At 56.6% G+C, this 20,493-nt stretch overlaps 6 protein-coding genes across 6 annotated transcripts; 2 read left to right on the top strand and 4 right to left on the bottom strand.

Annotated features, from left to right (window-relative positions):
• Positions 1–195: 195 nt before the first annotated feature.
• Positions 196–3,652, bottom strand: E0L32_008830 (uncharacterized protein; the record flags this gene model as incomplete). Its single annotated transcript, XM_031143728.1, has 10 exons — positions 196–889; positions 1,625–1,639; positions 1,750–2,184; positions 2,248–2,366; positions 2,425–2,478; positions 2,543–2,746; positions 2,806–2,837; positions 2,904–3,168; positions 3,224–3,402; positions 3,559–3,652. The coding sequence occupies 10 exons, from the start codon at positions 3,650–3,652 to the stop codon at positions 196–198; spliced, it is 2,091 nt and encodes a 696-aa protein (XP_030991694.1).
• A 2,672-nt stretch (positions 3,653–6,324) lies between these two features.
• E0L32_008829 (uncharacterized protein) lies at positions 6,325–7,525 on the top strand (the record flags this gene model as incomplete). The annotated part of the gene is made up of 2 exons (XM_031143727.1): positions 6,325–6,565; positions 6,630–7,525. The coding sequence occupies 2 exons, from the start codon at positions 6,325–6,327 to the stop codon at positions 7,523–7,525; spliced, it is 1,137 nt and encodes a 378-aa protein (XP_030991693.1).
• An 877-nt stretch (positions 7,526–8,402) lies between these two features.
• Positions 8,403–10,483, bottom strand: E0L32_008828 (uncharacterized protein; the record flags this gene model as incomplete). Its single annotated transcript, XM_031143726.1, has 4 exons — positions 8,403–8,854; positions 8,951–9,803; positions 9,861–10,217; positions 10,301–10,483. The coding sequence occupies 4 exons, from the start codon at positions 10,481–10,483 to the stop codon at positions 8,403–8,405; spliced, it is 1,845 nt and encodes a 614-aa protein (XP_030991692.1).
• Positions 10,484–12,325: 1,842 nt separating this feature from the next.
• E0L32_008827 (uncharacterized protein) lies at positions 12,326–14,427 on the bottom strand (the record flags this gene model as incomplete). Its single annotated transcript, XM_031143724.1, has 6 exons — positions 12,326–12,400; positions 12,457–12,482; positions 12,535–12,764; positions 12,829–13,296; positions 13,363–13,671; positions 13,739–14,427. The coding sequence occupies 6 exons, from the start codon at positions 14,425–14,427 to the stop codon at positions 12,326–12,328; spliced, it is 1,797 nt and encodes a 598-aa protein (XP_030991691.1).
• A 654-nt stretch (positions 14,428–15,081) lies between these two features.
• On the bottom strand, positions 15,082–16,294 carry E0L32_008826 (uncharacterized protein; the record flags this gene model as incomplete). The annotated part of the gene is made up of 2 exons (XM_031143723.1): positions 15,082–15,478; positions 15,540–16,294. 2 exons carry the CDS (start codon positions 16,292–16,294, stop codon positions 15,082–15,084), a joined length of 1,152 nt encoding a protein of 383 aa, XP_030991690.1.
• Positions 16,295–17,831: 1,537 nt separating this feature from the next.
• On the top strand, positions 17,832–20,305 carry E0L32_008825 (uncharacterized protein; the record flags this gene model as incomplete). Its single annotated transcript, XM_031143722.1, has 3 exons — positions 17,832–17,976; positions 18,031–19,426; positions 19,492–20,305. The coding sequence occupies 3 exons, from the start codon at positions 17,832–17,834 to the stop codon at positions 20,303–20,305; spliced, it is 2,355 nt and encodes a 784-aa protein (XP_030991689.1).
• Between the last annotated feature and the right edge of the window lie 188 nt (positions 20,306–20,493).

The following is a 20,493-nucleotide window of genomic DNA, read 5'->3' as shown; positions in this document are numbered from 1 at the left end:
CCATTTCTTTTTGGATATGATACACATACACACGGAGCTTGAGTAAAGTAGAAATTATTCTTGTATATAAAGGTCTACACTACTAGGACAGGCTTGTTTCGAATAGAGACAAATGAACGGGGTAAAAAGCCGGAAACATTTGAACATTGACATCGAATTCTTACATACAAATCGCGGCGTGATGCTATGAACCTCTTATGATGCGTTGCCGCCATCGGCATTACCATTGCCTCCCGCTTGGCCCCTCAGCTGCCCGAGCCGGAGCTGGTTCCTCTTGCCCAGGACGCGGAGCGTGTTCTCGCGCTCGATCCGCGTCATCTCGCCCCAGTTGGAAATCCGCGAGGTGGTGCCGTCCTTGTGCACGACGAGCGGGCCCAGGCTGTCGAGCTTGACGGACCCCTGGCCGCCGTCCGACAGGTCGATCTTGTGCGTGTCCTCGGCGGCGGCGGCGGCGGCGGCGCTGCTGTCCTCGAGGAGCAGGGCTGGCTTCTTTTGCTCCTTGTCGCCTTCTCGCTGCCTCTCCGGGCCGGGCGGGGTGGTGGTGGCCGGCTGTTGTTGTTGTTGTTGCGAGGAGGTGGCCATTGCGCGCTGTCCGAGGGCGAGGGCGAGGGCGGGGTGGAGAGATTGCGGGTGCTGGTGCTGGTGAGCGGGACGGGAGTGGTTGCGTCCCGCGTTGGAGGAGAAGGAGCTGCTGCTGCTGCTGCTGCTGCTCAGTATACGCGCGCTTGGTGACGGCCTCGGTGCGTAGAGTGTTCTTGTGAGTTGGTGTGCGGCTGCTGCTGGTGCTGGTGCTGCCCGACGCATGAAGGGCGAGAGGTACAACGCGGTGATGAGGACGACGGGTGGCGTTTTTTTCAGAGCGGTTGGTGTATCGCCCGCCTTGAGCTGTCTATATATGAGAAAACCTCGGGATATCTTGCATTCTCGCGAGGGGTTGCAGTTGCTAGTTATGTATAGGCGGTTTGATGATGCTTTTGGGGTTTCAGATGACATGGAAATTGAGTTGAGACCGACCAGGTTCGGTTACTAGCGTCCGCGCTTCTCGATGTTTCCACAGCCTTCCGCTTGGCGCTTGTTTGCGCGATGCCGTGCCCTTGATTTGCCCATTGTTTGCATTGCAAGATCTCAAACTTCCGATAAACACATCGTTTGCTTTCAATATCTACATTGAGAAATCTGGATGTCTCATGGGGCTTCACTGGCACTGATATTGATTGCTGCATCCGTCTGCGTGCACAGGGCGGGTCAGTCATGCATGCCCCGTTGTCCATCCGGCGCTAGTGCTCCGAGCTCCGATGTCTCGAACTCGATTTGCCGACATCGACTCCGGTGTAGCAAAATTGAAACCAGAGATTAGGAGCAAGGCTGCGCAAGGGCATCGAATGTGTTATTCAGGGCAGTTTTTATAATGCAGGCAGAGCCGCCCTATCAAGCTGTTTCTTCAACACAGAAAGTACCGTTGGGCAGTGAATAAAGTCGATAGACGTGGCTCGAAGAGCTCTTTAGCATCCGCAATTGTCGGAGCAGACTTGTCGATAGATAAACATCCTCCTCCTTCCTTCTTTTGTATTTTCTGAAGTAGGTTGCTCAATTCCCGACTAGACCTTAACCCTCCTCCACTCACTGGTGGCTCTTGAACCTGTAAAGTTTCGTGTTAGTCAACTCTGGCACCAACCCCTTGACTCCCGGAAAGAATCTTGATGTAGGCGCCAGGGATCTCGCTCTCCAACTTTGTGTGACAAAACTCACTTCTTGAGCACCCGCTCGATGCCGTCGCAGCCGAGCTTGAGCGTCTCCATCTTGGGCCCGTACGAGAAGCGCACAAAGTGGTGGCAGGGGCTGTCGAACAGGTCGCGGCGGCGCGACGGGTTCAGGTCGAAGAAGATGCCCGGCACGACGATGACCTTCTCCTCGAGGCAGGCCTGGAAGAAGTTGAGCCCGTCGGCGATGGGCTCGGGCAGGCCCTCGAGGTCGAGCCACAGGTAGAAGGTCGAGTCGGGCGTGTGCTTGATGTTGAAGCCCATCTCGCGCAGGCGCTTGACCACGTAGTCGCGCTTGTCGCGGAAGTGGTGCTGCAGGGCCTTCATCTCCTCGCGCACCAGCTTCGGCTCGAGCATGGGGATGGCGGCCTCCTGGAAGGGCACGTTGGTGCCGCCGTCGAGGTAGGACCCGCAGGAGCCGATGCTGCGGACACAATGAGGGGTCAGCTTGTATTTACACAATAGTAGTCCAGAATGAAGAACTCACGCTTTGATGAACTCCTTGGGCCCGATGATCCAAGCTACACGCCAGCCTGGCAGACGGAAGCGCTTCGTGAGCCCGTCGATGATGAGGACGTCATCCTCGTCAACGTCCTCGACGTTTTCCTATTTTACAATTCAGCCATGCTCTTCTGTGGCTCCATAAGATTTTGATGGTGCTTACCGCAGCGCTGATGGTGGTTCCATCGCAGTCGCTAGTGTAGTTGTATCCCGAGTACTGGTGCTTGTCAGTCATCGAAACGGCCATCCTGGACAGCAAGAGAGAGCGATCTTGATCTTACAAACTCGTCGCTGATAAATGTGGCTCTATCCCTGCAGATGTCTTGGATCTCCGCGAGCTCTGCCCCTGCAACGACGCGGCCTGTCGGGTTCCTGGGGTTAGAGGTCAAGATCACACCGGTACCACGCTCAATCTCGGCGGCGATCTTCTCCGGGTTGATGTGATAGTTGTCCTCCTTGGACAGGGGGACAGGGATAGCGGCAAACTGTCCTGTGTGTCAGCCGCTATATGAGGGTTCCGAAAAGCTCAGGTGGCAACGCTTACGTTCTTGAAAAGGGAAAGCATCTCATTGTATGCTATCAGTGAGAGGTATTAGCATGGGTGGCACACGATGTTAGTGCGCTCGGAGATGGAAAGCCTACCGGTATAATCAGGAATGAAGAACCCGACGTAGGCATTGTTCAGCACAGCAGCAATGCGGATGAGGCCGGCACGGCCTCCGGGGACGATGGCGACGTTCTCCCAGGTGTACTTGCTGGGCTTGCCCTGGCGGTGCATCTCGTTGTAGAGGTTGGCAACGGCCTCCCGCAGGGGCTTGATGCCCGCGGTCGGACCGTACTCTCTGCTGTTGACGGAGATATCGAGCGTCTTGGGCCGCTGGAAGCAACCCTCGATGCTATCCTCAACCTGCGGCTAGTGTGAGCGAGTATGACCGGGGGGTAGGCGGTGCGTGATGACATACTTCAGGAGCACCCTGACCAAGATTCGCCCACTGGTCGGGCTCGTCCAGGAAGCCGAACTCGGCAGCTCGCTCGGTGCACCAAACCACACCGGTCGACGCCCTGGTGGCGTCGAGACCGGCGTGGGGCAGGTGCCCTTCGTGCGCGGCACGGAACTGGCGATGGATCTTGCTGCTGGCCTCTACGTGCGTCCGGTCTGTGTTAGCATACTTCTCGATCGTGTCCCGCACGATGGTAAGGGGGTCTCTCTGGCGACATCGTGCTTCGGGCGTCTACCCGGAGTTCGAGGTCCGTGAAGCGGGTCGCGCCAAGAGCAGCCTGCGGCGTGGACACTCACCGTTTGCGGTAGGCTCAGCGTTGGAGAACCGCCGGGCGGGCCGGGGCACGCCCGTGTTGCGGTTCATGCTGAACTTGCGAAAGTTGAACGCCATCGTTGCCGTATTTCCTGTCCCGAACGTGGTCTTTGCAGAGGCAGGGCAGAGTTTGAGACAATTACGAGCTCGCGATTTTTGAAAACGGGTCACAAAGAGGGACGTAGGTTTTGGTCAAGGCTGGCTGGCCCCACCGCTACTTATGACGATGTCGTGTCAGTACCCTCTTCTCTGACTGACTTCGTAGAGCAGGCTGCCTTTTTATTAGGAGGGAGCCAAGTGTACGGAGTAAGAAGGGAAGCGGATTCAAAATATGCTCAGGGTACGTGAGGCTATAGGTAAATGTTCCCCCAAAGACTTTAGTAACAAAAGCGGTATTTATGCAAAACAGGGTTTCGCTCGACTTGACAATGTGAGGAATTTAACGAACCCCGCCGTCTCGGACCCGGTCGCAAGCAATAATAGCTTTGGCTCGACTCGCGTCGCTCCAAAAGGCTTCACCGACAGATGGACAAGCATCATTGAGGGGCGGTCAAACTGTGCTGGGATTCCCACGGCCAGCCAACCAGCGCGGATCTGCTGTGGCCCAATTCTGGTTTGAGCCTGTCAACAGTCTTGGACAACTCCCACGTACATGACGTAGCCTGCGGCAGAGCTGCAAATGAGCAGCTGGGGTTGCTAGGCGTGTGTGCTGAGAGACTAGAGGCATCGTGTGCCTGCATTTGGGGCTGTCTTGTGGCCCGACCTGGCAAGGATGGGCCAGCGGCGTGTCCGGTCACTCGCCTAGTCATCACACTGTGGGTGTCATCTCAACCAGGGGTGGGCAGCTAGGTTTACACGATGCTGAGGCGGCACGATAGGAGGGCGCGATAAGTGACACGCGTCTTTCATGCAGACGATGGCCAAGCAGGGGTGAGGGAAAGGCCGGAAGGAAATACATGCAGTGCGTTTCTCTTCTTCGAGTGTGTCACCTTGCTCCTTCTGTTAATTGGCGGCACATCTAGGCGAACCGGGTTGTGTCTTCACGCGAGTACGTAGCGTTGGAACATCGACCTTGTCAGAAATTTTCCCAAAGTTTCCCTGCTGTCAAGGGTGTGCTTGTCCGGCTGAGGACGACCGCATCTTTGCAACTCTGTGTAAGACGCCGAAGAGGCGATCCCGGGGCCGCCTAGAATCGGAGCGCTGTGGATCCTCTCGGAAGAAGACCCATGTTGTCGGGCTTCCCTCCTGACCGAAGGGCCCGGACCTGATTCGGCATGGCTCTTGGCACTGAATAAGCAGCTGGGGTGTTGTTTTTGTTCTTCTCCGTCTTTAGTTCCAAGGAGTTTCATGCCGCTGTCTATATTCAGGGCGGCGCTGATGCCTTGTCTCGCCCGCCCTGTTTGGGATCAAGCACAGCCGCGACGGCCGGTCGCGACCTCTGCTACGTGTCCACCATGCTGAGGGAGGCCTGTCTTGGGCCTAATCAGCAGAACAGGTATATAAGACAAGGGCCTTTCCCACATCAGTCACAGGCTGCTTGGTCTCTGTTTGTGCCCTCTGATTCATAGCCACCTGGCACTGTCTCGTGTGTTGTGAAGCCTGTGCCCGAGTGCCGCAGCACTGGCAATGCTGGGCGGATTCTCTGCTGCGCAACAACATGCTGGCCGTGTATTCGGTCTGCACTGAGCGACATTGAACGCTGCGGTATCCCGCCGTGGGGATACAGGAGCCGCCGGGCGGGTGAGCTGGGGGTTGGCCGGCTGGCCGCGAGGCAGGAACCAACACTACCTACCTAAGGTAGGTATGCCCAGATCTGATCGAACCCCTGAGCCGCCCCCTGAGCCGAATGAATGCAGAGCGTCCCGAAACATGTGAGCGGTCCCAGCAGCGCGGTACGATTACTTGCATGAACAGGGAGGAAGGGTCAGTCAGGGGCAAGATCGCATGTCAGATCGCATGTCCGCCTTCTGTTCTGCCTCGTCGAGGCTCGTGCTGAAGTGATACAGTTACAGCATCTGGAGATTGTTGTGTGTGGGGGAAGATGGGGGCAGTGCAAGGCAAGGCGATTCGCCCCTCGTCAGCCTTATTGGGGATCCATGGATGCCAATTGTTAGTGGTTTTAGTGATTCCCAGGCTCTGGCTCGGCTGTCATACCCACCTGCACTGGGAAGATTAGCCGCCACATGGCTGTCACCCAGCACTGCCACCTCACAAGCAGGCTACCCGTCTGCCCTGACAGGCCAGGCATAGGCATACCTCAGACTGGAACTCTGCTCAGCACCAACATCGCAACTAAGCAATGCCACAATTGGGCGAACCCCTGTCTCATCCTCATCCTCATTCTGTCGTGACTAGCTCGGGCGAAGTAAATAGGTTTGCTTGGAAGCCACTGTAAATCATCATGTCCAACTCCAAGGTAATATGAAAGGCAGATTTGCCTCCTTTTCGGATCCGGTGGCCAAATTCCAAGTCGCCGGAGAATTGAGTATAATAACAATGGCCTGCTCGGTGGCTCAAGCAGTGACATGTCCCAGCGACACAGAGGTTCAAAGCAAACAACTTTCAAGAAAGGACATTGTCAAACAACAAACCTGATCAGACGAACAAGACGAAGAAAGGAAGTCACACCTACCCCTCGTCACTGGCCGACTCCCTCCTTCTGCTCTTTATTCACTCCCCCTCGAGCAACGCGCGCAAACAACTTGGAAGTATATAAACAACACACAAAGTCCTCAGCTGGGCACAACATCATGCACTCTTTCTCAACAACCACCACAACAACCTGCCCCCGAACCCAGACTGCTATGTCCACCAAGCGATCAGTATTTGGGAGCATCAAGGACAGACTGTCGAAGAAGAGCTTCGAGATGGGCTCGCCGAAATCCTCGTCGCCAATCCCTCTGGGCCGGGCGGCTCCTTCGCCAACCAGTGCATCGCCGTCTAGGGGACGCAGCCCTCTCACTAACCTATCTCCTGCCACTAGACGGCCGAGTAAGCAACTCCCTATCAAGCCCGGTATTAGAATAATGCTGACAGAACGCCCTATCACCAACAGGACAAGAGCCGCCTCCACCATCGTACAACGAGGCGATCAACACTCCTGTGGTCCAGCCTCCACAGGCTCGAGACGTATCCCCGTCACCCTCCGCGCTCTCTATCGGCAGCCTGAGCATCACCACGCCTGAGGATCCCTATGCCTTCCTCAGCAGCTTCGACACCATCTTCCTGATTGACGACTCTGGCTCCATGGCAGGCCGCTCCTGGCGCGAGGTCAAGGACGTCCTCCTCAACATTGCCCCCATCTGCACCGCTCATGACACAGATGGCGTCGATGTCTACTTCCTGAACCACACGGGAAACAGCCCTGCTGATCTGGCCAACGGCAAGGCCGCGGGTGGCTACCGCAACATCACCGACGAGCAAACGATCGAGGACCTGTTCAGACGTGTAGCCCCGACTAGGGCGACTCTGACCGGAACCGCTCTCTCGCACATTCTGGGCGCCTACATCCGCAACTACGAGGCCAGGGTTGCCGCCTGTGGCGGTGATCCCGACGGCACGGGAGTCCGCCCCATCAATGTTATCGTCATCACGGACGGAGCTCCCACGGACGACCCCGAGGCTGTCCTGCGCCGCTGGGCGGGTAAGCTCGACAAGCTCGATGCCCCGCCACACCAGGTCGGCATCCAGTTCTTCCAGGTCGGCAACGAGCCCGGAGCCACCGAGGCTCTGCGGCAGCTCGACGACGAGCTCGCCCAGGCCGGCAACGGCCGCCCCGCTGTCCGCGACATGGTCGACACCGTCACCTGGAATGCTCGCGATGGCGCCCGCCGCGTCCTCACCGCCGACGCCATCCTCAAGACCGTCCTCGGTGCCGTCGTCAAGCGCCTCGATCGCTCGACGGTAAGCGCCGAGGAGCAGCGGAGCAACAATCTCCTTTCTGTACGATAGACCGGGAATGGGATTTGCATATGCCACGGCGCAAAGGCATACATAGATAGGCTTTCACTTTGACGTTCCCCTTTTCTTTCTTTTCTTCTTTTTTGGAAGAAGCATTCTATGCTTGCGGCGTTTTGAGGGTTCATCGGAACTGGCTGGGAAAGATAGATCGCCATCATTCTCTAGAAGGCAGTGTGAAGATACCCCAGTAGATACCTCTGATTAAGTCATAATGGTATTGCATCCTTCGTTCACTCTTATCTCGGTGAAAATGCGTCGACTTTTCTACAATCTACTCCATCGAACAATGTGATTTTGTGTCCGAAATTGGTTGTCCCCAGTCCGCCCGCCCCATGCCGCTCTTCTCGGGTCAACCAAAGACGCATGTTCTGTGCTGCTCTGATCACTTTCACGCCGGTGTATGGGTGGAACGGTTCTTCAAGAGTTATATCATCATTGATAGTCTGGATTGCCTGCCGGTGCTAAAGTCATGTGCGTTACTTCCAAGCAATGTGTGTCTATCTCTAAGGGTATCATGGCCATCAAATCCGTAAACCCAGAGAAAGTAGCAAGATCCTGAAAACACCAGAAAGTGACTCCTACCGGCGCGCATTGAGACCTCCTCCACAAGTACCGCGAGGCATCCGCCAGAGAGAGCAAACCGTCAGGAAGCACCAGTAACGCCATATTTCCGTAAAAAAAGTTGTCCTTTGCATATCGCAAAGGAACGCGCGCATCTGATCCAGCCCAAAAAAAAGAAAAAATCATAAGTAAAGTAGCGAAACTCGATCTCGCCTCACAGCCAACAAGCACCCTATCCCCCTATCCACCCACTCGGACCGCAAAGAAAAGCGAGGGTGCAACCACCTCCCGCCACCGCCATCCATGCTCAGGGCATGACCAGGACCTGCGCCTTGGACAGGAACCGGGGCGTGACGCTGACGCCCGAGTCGTCGCGGTAGGTCATGCCGGGCGTGACGACGCACATGACGCGCCACTGCCGCGTCTGCAGCACCATGGGGTCCTCGTCGCTGTTGAGCGCCGCGTGCGAGCCGAAGCTGAACTTGGAGCCGCAGTCGTTGAAGACGAACTGGAACGAGTACTCGGACGCCAGGATCTGCGCCGACGCGTCCCACCCGGCCGTCGAGATGTGGTTGAGCTCGCCCGAGGCCGACTTGCGGTCCACGTTGAGCGACAGCAGCGGGCCCACGATGTCCTTGAGCCGGTTCGTGTGCGCCGTGATCTTCTGGTGCTCGTACTTGCGCCAGTCCGGGGCGCCGATGATCGACTTGATCGCGCGCGACTGGCGCTGGAGCGTCTCGTGGCGCAGCTGCGGCGGGACTGTGAACTGTGTGTCAGTGATTTTGAATAGAGGTCTTGCGTTGTCCCAAAAAATAAATAAAAAAACAAGGGGGGAAAGCGGAAAAAGAGACTTACTGCGTCCGTCGGCCAGTCTCTGCCGGCAATACTGGAGCGTCGGGGTGACGTCGTCCCGGAGACCCTCCCAGTCCTGCGTGGTCCACATCCTCTGGACTATGTACTGGATCAGGAGGCGGGCGACAAAGAAGGAGCGGACCTTGCCGTCGTTGAGCATGTAAATGGCATGGCCGTTGGCCGAAACCTGATCGCCCTGGTACGTCGCGCGGCAGATGTACTCCCACAGGCCCTGGTACTTTGAGATGAGGAGTTTCAGGCCCTCCGGGTTCGGCTCGCTGCAGTTCTCGCGCGACCAGGCGAGAACCATCTCGAAGGTCTTGAAGATGAGGTTCTTCCAGCGGGACTCTTCGGCGCGGAGGGTCGTGTCGTTGTTCGACGACAGCGGGCCTCCCCAGGGCGTCATGGCCATGCTCGGCCGGGCGTTGGAAGCCATCGCTCCGATGTTCGAGACCGAGGCAGAGGGTCCCAGCGTCGAGGCGGAGCCAAAGGACTCGTAGCCACCAGAGGAGACGGTGTCGCGACGGCCGCCGTACTGAGGAGGCGGGCCACGCGGAGTCGACGCCATCGCGGGACCTGGTCCCTGAGCGAAGTTTGGCCGTCCGCCCATATTCGGGCCGCCTTGCTGTCGGCTGGGAGTTCCATAGGCCAGGCTCGTCAGGCGACGCTGAAGGTAGGCCTCGTTGTCGTCCTGGCGGTTGTACATGGGCGACCGGCCAGCATACGAAGCGGAGCGTGGACCCGACGTGCGATCCGGTGCCACCAGCAGCGGTCGGGATGGCGTTGAAGCCTGCTGCTGGCCTGGAGACGGGCCCCAATTCTGCTCCTGCACCCAGGCTGAGGTATTGGGCGGTGTCTGGGCAAGGTGTTAGTAGTGTGCTTTTGTGGTATCAAGCGTATCGAACCTGCTTACCGGGCTAGCTTGCTCCTGCTCCCGCTCCTCAGATCTCGGGCCCGATCCCTCTCGGGCATCGCGAAGCCTAGCTCGAAGCACATCGACTTCCTGAGCCGCGGCGGTCTTCTCCGACCGAGCGAGATCCCGGTCCATGGTAGCATACTGGAGATCGTTCTCCAGCTGCGTGCGCTGGCTGTTCACGACCCGCTCGATGTGGGTGCTGGCAGCCTGAGCAGTGATGAAGCACTGTCCGATGTGCTTGAGGTCCTCAAACCACTCCTCGCGGATCGCCACAGGGATACCGCATTGGGACTGGGTTGCCTGCTGCAGCTTCAAGATGATGCTCTGAGCCTCGTGACATTTAATCCGGATATCCTATATGTGACCCCTGTCAGCTAAATTACTCCGAGGTGGTGGGCCGGGTGCAATAAGGGTGAGGACAGGGTAATTTGACTTACATCAAACGTGGCCGGAGCGGCAACCGTGGGAGCTGCGTATGGAACTAGCTGGCTATCCATGTTCTGTCTCTTGTTTGACGAGCGTGAAGCGGAACAACCGTCACTCGACTGAGGTGAGCTGTCGTAAAGGCGAGCACCACCACCGCCGGCGGCCGAAGACGAACTAGAATCTGACGAGGGCATTTCCCGTTAGTTCTGGGTAATGCGAGAGTCGAAGAGAAGCAAGACCCAAAACGCGGGGGGAAAGACGAACAGGGGCAGAGGTGACCAACAGGCGGGACCTGTCCAAGTATGGGAACTCGTTTGCCTTGACGAAGGACAGAGGTCAAGTTGGAGAGGGGGCTGAGGGAATGTATTGTCCCGAGCTTCACTTGATGGTGAGCGTGATCTTGGAAGAGAGGCGATGAGGTAAGGCACGGTATCAAAGGAGGAAGAGAGAAAGAAGAAAGTGTTGAAAAAGAGAAGACGTCCTGAAATGTAGAAGTGGGAGTGGTGTCCCGGACAGAGAGGAGCAGAAGCTTGGAGATTCCCAAGTTGGGCGGTGCTGCTCTTTGATTTGTTGTTTGGGAGGAAAGTTTGGAAGGACTTTGGCAGGAGATCGGATGGCTTTTTATATGTGATTGGGGAGGGATGGAGCAGAGTTTGGCGCCCACAGGTGAATGGGAGTTGAGTCAAGATCGGACGATTGAAGTGAGGTGAAAGTGTCTGAATCTCGCTGATGAAGAGATTAACGAGCTGCTTTGCTGGATCATCCTCACCAGTGAATGAGGAGCGGCTCAAGATGGGACGAAGCGACAGGCATCCAATGGTGGCAACATGCTGAGGTGACGTTCACAATAGACGAAGGAGCTGCACTGATGTGCATGTGGAGAGGCTATTGTTCTGGAGGAATCCTGAGATCAATGAGAAGCTGAGGCGAGGGTGGCTTGACATCGAATCCTTGTTCTTCGACTTCCTTAAGGGGGCTCTTTGGAAAGGTAGCTTTTAGGCAACCTGCATCAACAAGAGGCCTTGCCGAGGTGGTGAAGATGGTGAAAACAATGTCTGAAGGATATCCGAGCATTTGGGGCTTCAGGCTTCCATACTACAATGCCCGCAGAGAGACCTGATCTTGAATAGGAGGAGGTTGAGTAAAACCCAGTCAGCTCGTCTGGACGCGCTCGGCTGCGTAAGAAACTCGTTCCTGGTGATGAGGAAAGTGAGTAAATAGGTGCCCGACCAGGTGTATAGGTACCATGGGAAGCCTTGAGAGCCAGATGAGGAGGTTAGAATATATATACATATATAAAGTAACATGAATGGTACTTAACCATACATTGGAATGTACTTTGCCGGCTTGAAAAGTCGAATCGAGAGACGATCTGACTTGTCTGGCAGATACTACCAGATATATGTCCTTCCAGTGCCATGGTGTTAATCGAGAGCGTTCAACGTGCAAACACGGAAAGAATGAAGCCAACTCTAGTACGAAGCGAGGCACATGGCCAGATCGTGGCTGCATCTAGAGAACCAGACTCTACGAGGTTGGACGGGGATGCCCAGAGGTTGCTGCAAGGTCGTACTGTGTGGTATGGACGGCAGCAAACTGAAGCACTGTGTCTCAAAGCCTAGCAGATATGCAACAGGGCAGGGCAGTACGGATCATCAGCAAATAGTCTATATTGAACAATGTACAATGCAACGCTACTAGAATCAAACAAGTGAACATGGCAAAAGCGCCGCATTGCGCAACCGAGTGCCCCCAATGACTAGGCGGACTCGGGGGTTGTCCTAGGGTATATATATATATCAGCATGGTCAATGCCATCAACCGGGGTTCATTCGCAAGCGCGATGACCAAACCCAAGATATCCGTGTGTCGAGCGTGACAGCCACCTTCGATCACAGGGTTCGCTGCATTGACGGTGGTCTTGCAAAGTCGACACTAGTCGGACGCAGACATGAGCCTGCAAGTGGACCTGAGACAAGCCGCGCCGTGCCGTAACACCCAATATGGCGACATCATTCCTTGGGACATGACGGTGCCTAGCCGTCATCGCCTTGCCGCGTAGATCGGTGATGGGCGGCAATTTGGTAACACAAAGTCCTATAAGCGAGATACTGGAAGTCGGTCAGTACATATGGCAAATTGGGAGGAAGTAAGGGCGGCGGCTTACATTCAAAGGCAAAGCCTCGTGCCGGTCTGTTCGGGCCGTGATTAGCTTCTCAGATAGCCTTGGTTCGCGAGAACAAACTGCTGTAGACTGCGTCGACAACAGGTGCAGCAGTGATCATCCGGCCACCGAAGTAGCGGCCATTGAGTCCTTTGATGGCGTTCTCACCGCCTTGAACCTTGTCGAACTTGAGGTAGATGTCTCCCGGCGAGTTGGGATCCAGAGAAATATGGACAACATGACCATATTTCTCCTCGGCTTCCTGGCGAACGTCATCCTCGAGTTCTTTCACCCAGTCTTCACCTTCCTCCCTGTATGTCTAGCGTGTCAGTAACATAGTGCGAGATGGAGGCTAGGGAGGGGGGAGAAACGTACTCGGCGGGATCAAACATATTGTGAAGTACTACACAGCGACTAGCCATGTTGACATTGACGGGCAAAGGTTTCGCCTCTGTCTTGGGCTTGAGGACCTGTCGCTCAGGCTGGCCATTGGAGGCCTCGTCAGTTCTTGCAAGCTTTCGCATCAGGGCGTCTCGGCTGTAGTTGTTAAAGTTGACACCTGCGACATCGGTATCGTCCAGAGCGCTCGCGCCGCCGCCTTTCTCGTTGTCTCGGCCTCCGGCACGGTCGAAGTTGGAAGACGGGGGCCCGCGTCCACCCGCACCAGAGAAAGCAGAGCCCTGGTACTGTTGTTGGTTCTGGCCTTGGAATCTCTGCAACAGGTTGGCAGTTGATTCGGGGGTAAACTTATCGTTTCCAAGTCCAACCCGAATGGCACGACCAGCAAGATCAAAGCCGTTCATCTTCTCCAGAGCCTCACGTGCCTGGCCAGCGTCTCGGAACCTATGGGATGTTCGTTAGCCCCGACTCATTATGTGAAGGGGAGGAGTGCAAGCAGGGGCAACATACTGTACAAATCCGTAGCCACGGCTACGGCCCGAGTCGTCTTTCTGCAGCTGGACGAATTCGAGCTCGCCAAACGGCTCGAAAACATTCTGGAGATCCTGCTCAGTGATGCTGAAGTGGATATTACCAACATACAGGCGGTGGAAGGGGATGGAGTTGGGGTGGCCACCGGACGACTCCGTGTTGCGAACTTGGCGATTCTTCTCAGCTTCGGTGAGCTGGACAATGACGGGAATACCTAGGAGCTTCTGGCCGGTGAGCTGGAGCGCAGCCTGAACAGACTCTTCGGTCTTGAACTCAACATAGCCAACACTGTTCGTGTCAGAGATTGTTAGTTGACGCCAGCAAAACGAGATGAAGGGAACAGTAGAGTACATACCCTTTGGATCGGTTGCTGACCCTGTCCTTGACTATTTGAGCTTCAGCCACGGGTCCCACCTTCTCAAAGAACTCCTTGAGCTCCCGCGTGCGCAGACGAGCAGCAAGCTGCTGCACGAAGACGGTGCGTCGATCGCGCTCATCCTCGGTCAGAGGTGGGGGGGATGCATCCCTGGAGCGAGGCGTGTTTCCGCCGCGTCGGCGATCGTCGTCCCTACCGCGGCGAGAGCTTCGGTCATCGTCGCGGTCACGACGGCTATCTCGAGGGCGATAGTAGCGGTTGGGAGAGCGAGAACGAGAGCGGCCGCCGCGTCCGTTGCGATAGTAGTCTCCATCTGCTCCTCTATGACGACGTGAGTGTCGGCCTCCATGGTCACGGCTCCGGCTTCTGCGCCTACTTCTGTGACTTCCCGTATCGCTCCTGGGCGTCCTGTCAGCGTCGCTCCTGGGGCTGTAGCTGCGCCGATCCTTGCGCTTGCGATCCCGAGAGCCGTCTCTCGGGGTTCTCTCACGATCGCGCCGGCTTCGCTCTCCGTCGTGGTCCCGGTCCCGACTGCGGTCTCGTTCGCGATCGTGGTCGCGGTCGCGGTCGCCGTTGGCGTGGTTGCCGTTGGTCTCGGCCTGCTTATCCTGGGGGGCGTCGGCATTTGCAGCCGCGTCCAGGAGGGCTTCTACGTCATAATGTGACATGTTTCTGTCAGCATGCGCCAGTGGGATGGTGGTCGATTTTGTTTATTCCGAGGACTAGTATGTCCGATGATGATGATGATGATTCTGAAACAGTATCGACTGGCAGCTGGGGTTGAAGGCAGGCGAGGAATGGAATGGGGCGTGGGGAATTGAGGAGATGGGCGGCGGAATCAAGGTATGTCAGCCTAAAACTTGAAATATTTTGAGCCCATCACGTGACCTGTTTTTTTTTCCATCTTGAGATAGGGGATGTATCTTGGCGCGGTCTGGAAGCATCAATATTGAATGACTCAGGTCTCAGCTTGGTGTAAATGTATTTAAACCTGGCAAGACAAGGCAAAGCAAGGCGAAGTTCACTCATCTGTGTTCACAGCGATCTCGTTGCCAATCCATATCACCACAGCAAAACATGAATCAATCGTGTCCGAGATATCTATCAATTAATTATTATTAGATTTACTGGGTCAATCTGAAGAGAGGCATGGGGGTTCCTTGAAAGAAAAGCATGCGCGCCTAGACTCCATGCCCGTAGAACTCCATTTCCCAAATCCATTCCCATTACCCAGACTGGTTTGACAGTGCCCAGCCTGATTGCGTACAACAAAGTAACTGTGCTTCGCTCATCATCATATCTTGGCATATCTGCGCACCGGACTATTTGGACTTGACAACGGGGTTCGTCACCAGCTCGGTGCCGAAGCACCGGTCCCAGAATTTGCTCGTGACGCCAAAAGCCAGCTCATAGTCGAGGAAGTGGTGCGCCAGGTGGTACTTCTTGAGCTCCTTGTACCAGAGAGGGAGGTTGTTGTGATGCAGGAAGTAATGCGTCAGGTCATAGCAGATGTAGCCGAAGATGCCACCACAGTAGATGTTGGTCGCGAGGGACCAGTCCCAGAAGAACAGGGTATGGGCCAGCTTCCAGAAGGGGAGTGCAAGCACGATGAACAGTGTCGGTGGCATGACCAGCCGGTACTTGTCCATGGGCAGATAGTGATGAATGCCGTGGAGCAGGAAGTGGAGTGTGAGGCCGACACGATTGTCGGGGAGGTAGCTACAGGGGCCGTGTCAGTCATGCACCAAGATCATAACGGCATCCGGTTGAGGCGACTTACTAGTCCAGATGAAACAGGAAACGATGCATCAGATACTCAATCAGACTCCAGAGACCAAATCCTCCAACCCAAGTGGCGACTTGCACCAAGACGTGACTGAAGCCTTCTCGGGCGAGGAAGGTGCCGTACATCATGGGAGGCATCCAGACCAGGGGAACCACCCACCAGGGAGTCTTGGTCAGGGGTTCGAGGAAGTTTCCAAAGAGCGGCGCGGACTGGCCTCCCTTGTAATGCCGGGGCCTGTGGATTTGGTCGAGGTAGAACTCCTTGGTGAAGCCGCCGAACCAGATCTGGGGGAACAAGGGCCTGCTCAGGTCCAGGAACTTGTGCTTCTTGAAGTCCTCAGCAGTGTCGGTATCCTTGCTGAGATCTTCCTCGCACGACATGCCAGTCCTCGGGTGGATGACCCGCCCTTGGCTGTCGGTCTGCGGCTGTTCGAGGGCGGTGCTGTGCGCCGTGCCATTTGCAGCCGCCTTGCCGTTCGAAGCCTTGCCTTCCGGAAGGGTGAACCCAACCAACGACTCGTCGAGGACCTCGTAGGCTGCTTCAGAGTGGGTGTGCGATGCCTCGTCCTTGAGGATCTTCTCGATATCCTTGCCGGCGTACTCGAGGACCAAGTCAGCCCCGCCGGGGTGAGAGTCGAGAAAGTCGGTCACGTCGTAGACATTGGACCCGATAGTCACGTAGCAGGACTTTGCCGAATTGTGCGACTCGACTTCGGCGCGGGTGAAAGTTGGGAGCACTCTTGCAGGCATCGTGGGCGTGCTGTGCAAGGTCAGGTCGAGGATGGGATGATCGGAAGGGCCGGGGTGGCGATATCTCGAGATTGGGATCTCGACTGCAGAATGAGTCTAAAGGGATGCGCGACGACAGCCAGCAGGTGAAAAAGAGGCAGGTAACAAGGAATGCGGGACACGAGGTCTGTCGGCGACAATGAAGGAACGAAAAGTCACGACGAGGAGAGACCAAAGGGAACTCGAGGAGGGTTGGAACTTGGCCGTTGAACGATCTTAATATTCTGCCTCGATATCTCTCCCCTGATCCAATCTCCCTAAAATGCATCGACTAGGTAGCAATTTTTCGGGGTTTGGCCCACTACTTACAGGAAGAACGCGCGAGGCCAGGCCGTGGCCCCATAAAACAGCCTGCGTCTCCCACGGGATTTGGGGCCTCTGGCATGTGCGCGTGCGGTTTTATTAGTGGCCGGGACTCCTGGATCGACCAGTGGCGTTGTTTTTGGGTCATGTCACCCGGCCTGCCAAACATCCGAGCATGGTGCCAGCAGCGAAATTATCCCATCGCCTCCGGTCTCTGAGGCCGCGGGTCCCGTCTGGTCCGCGAGACTGAATGCTTGTGAACTGGAAATGGTTCAAGGTTGGCTGATTTGCAGATCAATGAGACAGACAACTATAACAACCTTAAGTCATCATCAACACTGCGAGACTGCTTGGTCACCCGCTCTCATCTAATGCGCCATCAAACACAAGCCACTCTCTTATTTCATACAATACCCTAACTTCCAAAGTCTTGCCAAAACTCACTCCAAGTTCTGAGTGGTATGTATGTACGGTCAAGAGGGTCAGAGCAGTTTGATTGAGCATCACTTGACGATGTACCCCATATCCGACATGGCTTGTCTGTGGACTTGAAAATAATTGGCCATCCAGCCTACAGGTAGTTAGTATTGGGCTGCCTCACTCGCCCATGCTTAGCTGCCGGGGCTACGTAAGACTGGAAATTCATGTGAAGCAAGAATATACAAGTAGTGAGAGCCTGGAGGCCTACCCAAACCACAAGTTGCCTAGTTGCTCAACTTTACTCACATATGGTACCGACTACCGAGTGGCGTCCAACGTCACAGCCCACTTACTCTTTCAGCTGAACTCGACAAGGGTCATGCGAGCGCATGTGAGGGGCAACTGAGCTACTTGTACAATGCAAGCTCCCTCACTTTATCTCAGCCTTACAAGACGGGGAGATTACCTTGCTTCATAACCTAATCCGCCTCTACATGTTGTGACGTGTGCATCCGATTGTGAGGATCTGTTCACTATCTCCCATTTGCATTGAAGAAAGCCATCCACCAACGAGCAGTTCAGGTTTCAATTCTTGCCAAGCCTCCAGGTGTGAGCTTATTAGCAGCTCTGTCACCATCCTACTAAGCAGCTCCAGCATTCCACCTCCCCCACCTACTTGGCTTTTGCCCAACTTGTGATATCATCCACCCTCCTCTCTCAACTACAGCGCAAACAACAAGAGCACGCCTCTGATCGCAACCCTTTCCACCACAACATGGCAGGCCTCCAGATGAGATGGAGCTCTATGCTCCTCGTCGTCTTTGTAGTCCTGGTATGCATGCCAGGCAAGGCTGCAGCTTTCGGAGCCGGCAACATCCCCTCGATCGCCCAGGTTGAGGGCCACAACTGGCGACATGGAGGTCCGTACGACCCAGAACCCCTTCCATCCGTCAGAGCTGACCACTGTGCAACAGACATCGAGGACATGCTCAAGACCCTCACCTTCCTCCACGGCAAGAAATGGACCACCATGATGGTCTCCAGAGTCTACTTTGGCAACTGGCTCAGAGACTACTCCCAGGCCGTCGACGTCGGCAGTCTCAAGGGCGTCAACGCCGCCACCATCCGCATCCTCGTCTGGGTCCTCTCCTTCATGGCCCACGGCTACGCCACCGACGAGTTCGAGGTCACCGAAGAACGCCTCGGCGTTTATCGAGCCGAGGAACATATTGATAACCCTTTGGGTTATGCTGATGGGGCTGACGCGCGCAAGTTTGACCCGAGACTGCGCGGGCCCGTGGATCCGAGGGAGACGGAGATCGACATGCGGACCGGGATGAAGAACTACATCGCGAACGAGGAGGGCGGATGGGCCACGAGCTCCGGATACCTGCGCTTCAGCTTTGGGCGCAGCATCCACTTTGGGCGGGTCTACACCCACGGTGCCTCCAGCAAGGGCAAGGAGGAGGATCTGTGCGAGGCGCTGCGCTGCCTTGGCCAGGCGCTGCACACCATGGAGGACTTCAGCGCCCACAGCAACTACTGCGAGCTGGCTCTGCGCGAGCTCGGGTTCCACGAGGTCTTCCCCCACTGCGGCACGCAGGCCGAGATCAATCTCCACGGGAAGAGGGTGTACCCGATTGTCACCGGGACTTTTGGTGCCGTCGATTTCCTGCACTCTGTTTTGGGCGAGGCGACCGACCACTTCACCCAGTCCGAGGTTGATGAGGTCGACATCGCGCTCAAGACCGCCGAGCAACAGAGGTCTGGCGGTGGTGGTGGTGGAGACGGCTCCCGTGGCTTCTTCGGCACCTCGCCGGGCGGTGGCGGCGATTTCATCTCGCTCGTCTCTCAGCTCCCTGGGATCGGTGGTGGGTTTGCCTCCGAGGCGCGGGACCTCAAGGCCATGTCCGATGCCCAGGAGCAGGCCAACAGGTCGCAAGGAGTCATGACCAGGGACAACCAGAACATTGTGCCGGGCATGAGCACCAGCTTTGACCCCGTGGAGACGGCGCGCAAGATCTATCCGATCCTCCAGTTCCGCGACAAGATCGTAAGGGCGATCAACAACACGATCTCCAAGATCCCTGGTCTGGAGAAACTGCTCGAGCACATCAGCGAGACGCTGACCGCCTTTGTTCTCGGCCTCCTTGCTCCCTTCATCAGGCCCATCATCAACCAGGTCTCCAAGGTTCTCAAGGATGGATCCTCGGGCGTCATCAACGCCAGCTCCAACTCTCAGCTCGAGCCGTGGAAGAACCCGCGCTGCAGCGACCCGACCCACTCGATGCTGTCCAAGGACCACTTCACTAACGTCCTGAACTCGTGTGCCGGTCGCGTGTCTGTGACTATCCTGCAATATGTCGTCCCGTAAGATTTCCACCTGCGTCCATTCGTTTAATCGCACACAATGCTAAATACACATACGTTCCTAGTCGCATTCTCTACGCCTGGGAGAACCCCGGCGTGCCCGTCGACGAGGTCGTCAACGACGTCCTGCGCGCCTTCCACCACCCGGCCATCCGCGACGAGCGCATCCAGATCCAGCGCGACATGTTCGAGACGGTCCGCAAGTGGTCCCAGGAGACCAAGCACCGCCACGAGCTCAACCGCCTCCTGTCCTCCGAGTCGGTCAAGAACGGCAAGAACCACATCCTCTCGGGCCAGCAGGCCAACAAGTCCCACTCCCACGGTGGTGGCGGCGGCGGCGGCCACTCCCACGGCAGTGCCTGGCAGGACGCCATCCTCGGCGGTGCCGGCCACGGCAAGGTCGCCGGGTCGCTCTGGTCGCAGATCAAGACGCGGGATCTCAACGCCATGGGCGGTGGCGACAGCGGTGGCTTTGCTGGCCAGAGTGCTGGCGCTGGTGCTGGTGCCGGCGCTGGCGGCGGCAACGCTGCTACAAGCTACGAACAGCCACCTACGGGAGGCGCTGCCGAGGGGTACTACCAGTCGGCCTCCTCCTCCAACCGCCCGAGCTCGGGCTACAGCGCTCCCGCGCCGGCCCCCTACCCACCGCAGGGTGGCTATGGCGGACCACCACCCCCACAGCAAGGAGGATATGGCCAGCCGTACCCCCAGCAAGGAGGCTACCCTCCCCAGGGCCCTCCTCCTCCCGGTCAATGGGGCCAGCAACCTCCACCACCACACGGCGGCTACGGAGGTCAGCCGTACCCGCCGCAGGGTTACCAGCAGCCGCCGCCGAACCAGGGCTGGGGTCAGTATCCCGGACAACAAGGGCGGTACTAGGTGGAGCGAGTGCATGACTATTAGTGCATGGGAAGGAAGGATGGGGTTCAACTACGTCAATGCTGGCCAGCGTTGCACACGGAAAGGAGGTAGGGGGGGAAAAGTGTTTAGTTTGATGTTCATCTCCATCGTAATGCTCATTGTAGTCTAATGCAATGCCCATGTACATGATGCAACGGCGGTGTTGT

This window comes from Thyridium curvatum, assembly GCF_004353045.1.
Source record: "Thyridium curvatum strain D216 chromosome Unknown NODE_60_length_267819_cov_83.081011, whole genome shotgun sequence".
In the NCBI taxonomy this organism is placed as follows: domain Eukaryota; kingdom Fungi; phylum Ascomycota; class Sordariomycetes; order Thyridiales; family Thyridiaceae; genus Thyridium; species Thyridium curvatum.
The sequence above is the reverse complement of the archived record's forward strand: the minus strand, read 5'-3'. Positions and strand labels throughout refer to the sequence as shown.